The sequence below is a fragment of the Sinocyclocheilus rhinocerous genome, unplaced genomic scaffold (genome assembly GCF_001515625.1).
Source record: "Sinocyclocheilus rhinocerous isolate Xijiao unplaced genomic scaffold, SAMN03320098_v1.1 scaffold942, whole genome shotgun sequence".
Lineage (NCBI taxonomy): Eukaryota > Metazoa > Chordata > Actinopteri > Cypriniformes > Cyprinidae > Sinocyclocheilus > Sinocyclocheilus rhinocerous.
In genome coordinates this window covers 838,593-842,275 of record NW_015627890.1, presented here as the reverse complement: position 1 = coordinate 842,275, position 3,683 = coordinate 838,593, and the positions used below count along the sequence as shown (strand labels likewise).

Below are 3,683 nucleotides of genomic sequence, written 5' to 3'. Positions count from 1 at the left end.
TATATATATATATATATATATATATATGTATGTATGTGTGTGTGTATATGCTTGTATAAAAAAAAAAATATATATATATATATATAAAAGCTCATTCAAAATATTAATAAATACTGTAATAGTGCTACTTGGTGACATGCTCCTAATGGCATGCGTGACTGTTTTGCAGGAGAATCAGGCACGCAGAAGACGGAGCCAGTGGAAGCCACTCCCACACCGAGTCCTGCCCCAACAGGAGAGGAGGCGGTCCTGACAGAGCAGCTGAGAAGGGTGTGTCAAACTCCTTTAGTACCCTCCCCTTTCTGTTATCCATCATTTATGCATCTATTATTTCTATACATACAGTATATATACTTTTTTTTTGTCATTTTATTGTACTTAAATTTTTGTCTTATTTAAGTCTTATTTTGCATCCCTCCTGTAGAATATCGAGTGTCGACTCAAGGTGTCCTTACCCAGTGATCTTGGGGCAGCTTTGACTGACGGGGTCGTGTTGTGCCATCTGGCCAACCACGTGCGTCCCCGATCCATACCGAGCATCCATGTACCCTCACCGGCAGTGGTGGGTGACCTTTTTGGGTTTATTTTAGCCATTACTACATTTCTTAAGTTTTTGTGTATGTGTGAGTCTGTGCATAGGAGTACATTAGCTTCATGTTTTCTCTCTTTCCAGCCCAAACTGACGATGGCCAAGTGTCGACGAAATGTGGAGAACTTCCTAGAGGCGTGCCGCAGAATTGGAGTTCCTCAGGTATATTTGGTCTCCTGCACTTCAGTCTATTTCCTCAGTCTTTATCTTTAAAACTAAATTAGAAATAACTTCTCTGTTGCATGCTTGCTTCAAACATAACATCTCTTGCTGTTTCCTCTAGTGCCTCTAATACTACTAACTCTTTCTCTCTCTCCCTCTATTCCCTTCCGATTTAAACCATCTCACATCCCATCAACCACTCGTTGTGTTTTATTTGAACACTCATGTTCCTCTTGCTCCTTGTCTCGACCCTGCTGGCAGGATAGCTTGTGTTCAGCTGGTGACGTGCTGAAAGGGGAGGTGGTCTGTGTGTTCAGGCTGGTCCAGGCCTTGCTCTCCCTGGCACCGCCTCCCTTTCACTCCGCCCCCTCTACCCAGCTGGCTGGATTTGCCCTTTTCTACCTGTCAATCATGTCGCTGCTGTGTGCTCTCTACTGCCACCTGGTGCCAACCCATTAAATCGCTTTTCCATATTGATCACTGCACTAAAATAGCCAATTGTTTGTGTGTTTGAGCAGAATTACACAATAGGTGGTGTTTATGCGCACAGATATTACATTTATAGTGTTTTCTAGTGATACTTTGCTAAGCTCCGCCCCCTTTGTGTAATGTTGCCCGCTTTTGACAAGCTTTATATAAATGCATTCATGCAAATTTCAGTAAAGTGTGCTGATAAAATGGGACAAATTGATTGAATGGTATTATTGCATAGACTGGAAAGAATTGTGATGAAAGAATGTGCCATTTCTTTAAAGGAAATTAAATTGCACTACTGTTCAGTTTGAGGTAAAATATTTCTTTTTTAATATTTTTGAAGGAAGACTTTTCTGCTCACCAAGGCTGCATTTATTTGATCAAAAATACAGTAATATTGTGAAATATTATTACAGTGTAAAATAGCTGTTTTCTATGTGAATATCTGTTAAAATGTAATTTATTTCTGTGATCAAAGCTGAATTTTCAGCATCATTACTCCAGTCTTCAGTGTCACATGATCTTCAGAAATCATTCTAATATGCTGATTTGCTGCTCAAGAAACATTTCTGATTATTACCAATGTTGAAAACAGTTGTGCTGCCGAATATTTTTGTGGAAACCATTTTATTTAAATTTTTCTTTGTTTTGTGGAAACATTTAATTTTTCAGGATTCTCTGATGAATAGAAAGTTCAAAAGAACAGTATTTTTAAAAATAGAAATCTTTTGTAACATTATAAATGTCTTTAATGTCATTTTTGATCAATATAATGCATGCTTGCTGAAAAATAACAACATCTTTCATTATCAAAGTCAACTGAAAAGACAAAAGTCTCCTTTGATGGTTGATAAACCGCAACAGTTGCTTAGGTGGGATTGGTTGTAATTTATTTCTGTGATCAAAGCTGAATTTTCAGCATCATTACTCCAGTCTTCAGTGTCACATGATCTTCAGAAATCATTCTAATATGCTGATTTGCTGCTCAAGAAACATTTCTGATTATTATCAATGTTGAAAACAGTTGTGCTGCCGAATATTTTTGTGGAAACCATTTTATTTTAATTTTTCTTTGTTTTGTGGAAACATTTAATTTTTCAGGATTCTCTGATGAATAGAAAGTTCAAAAGAACAGTATTTTTAAAAATAGAAATCTTTTGTAACATTATAAATGTCTTTAATGTCATTTTTGATCAATATAATGCATGCTTGCTGAAAAATAACAACATCTTTCATTATCAAAGTCAACTGAAAAGACAAAAGTCTCCTTTGATGGTTGATAAACCGCAACAGTTGCTTAGGTGGGATTGGTCAGTGACACTCTAAGGCGGGGCTTAGTGAACAATCATTTGAGAGTGTTTATATGTGTGTTTGTGTGTGTGTAGAGAACACATTTCCATAGCAAAAATGGAAAGCACAAAGATGGTTGGATTCACCCATTCAGCCTTAAATAAGATGACAGAACAAGCTGCCTGCTCCGTGAGCGAGCCCTTTATTGTGCGTTAGTACTGCTGCACACTTTCCCAATGTTTGCTGAGGTGTATGAGTACTTTGTGAAGCTTTGAGTTTCGGAGGGTTTGCATGAATTAAACTCTCCCAGATGTACTTGAAAGAAGGAAATGAGACAGAGTGGTGAATGCCAAACCATAAACTCCCCCTTTGTGCCTTACTGTGTGTATGTCAATGTCTTCCACCTCACGGTTAGCACAACAGTTCACCCAAAAATAAAACTTACTCCCCCTTAAGTCATTCCAAACCTGTACGAGTTGCTTTCTTCCATGAAACACAAAAGGAGAAATTTGGGCGTACCATCTGAGCTGCTCTTTTCCATACAGTTAAAGTGAGTATCTTGAGCAGCTTACATTTTAAGTCTGTTTTCTCACACAGAATTATCATAAGGCTTCAAAACGCTTGTAACATACAGAAGTCATATGAACTCATTTACTTTCATTGGGCCTCATTCATGAAGATATGAGTACATTTGAAGTCATTTGTCTGTAAAATGGACCAAACACTTCATAAAACTCAGATTTGATAGTTAAACAGATGTTAATGAATTCCAGTCGTTTGTATCTAGGGTACATGTGCGGTCATTCATAATTAGCATAATCCCGCCCACAAATTACATTAACGTGAATTATGTGTTCAGGGACGCTGATTGTCCTCTGGTTTGGCTTCAGTATATTGCATAAATTCTAAAGAAATTAATTTAAAACTTCTGAAATTATTCATTAAGATATCGACAAACACTGCTTGAGCTCAGAACAATTGTAATCCATAATAAAAAGAAAATAAATTACTACAAAACTGTTTTTAATAATTTTTGTTTATCAATTAAATTTATTTTTACATTTAACTAATTGATTGATTATTTAAAACTAATGAATTTTCTTTTAAGTGTTATAACACTGTACAACACAATAATATTTACATGCTTTTGTGCTTTTATCCAAAGTGA

The 3,683-nt window shown here is 36.4% G+C and overlaps 1 protein-coding gene across 1 annotated transcript in view; it reads left to right on the top strand.

The window, feature by feature from the left end:
• The window catches only part of lrch3 (leucine-rich repeats and calponin homology (CH) domain containing 3), a 23,577-nt gene extending 22,018 nt beyond the window's left edge, over positions 1-1,559 (top strand). The window contains exons 18-21 of the mRNA XM_016547411.1: positions 170-270; positions 425-562; positions 674-751; positions 1,013-1,559. Of these exons, the coding sequence (XP_016402897.1) occupies positions 170-270; positions 425-562; positions 674-751; positions 1,013-1,210 (515 nt within the window). The 3' untranslated portion in view covers positions 1,211-1,559. The remainder of the gene's footprint in view (positions 1-169; positions 271-424; positions 563-673; positions 752-1,012) is intronic.
• Positions 1,560-3,683: the final 2,124 nt, after the last annotated feature.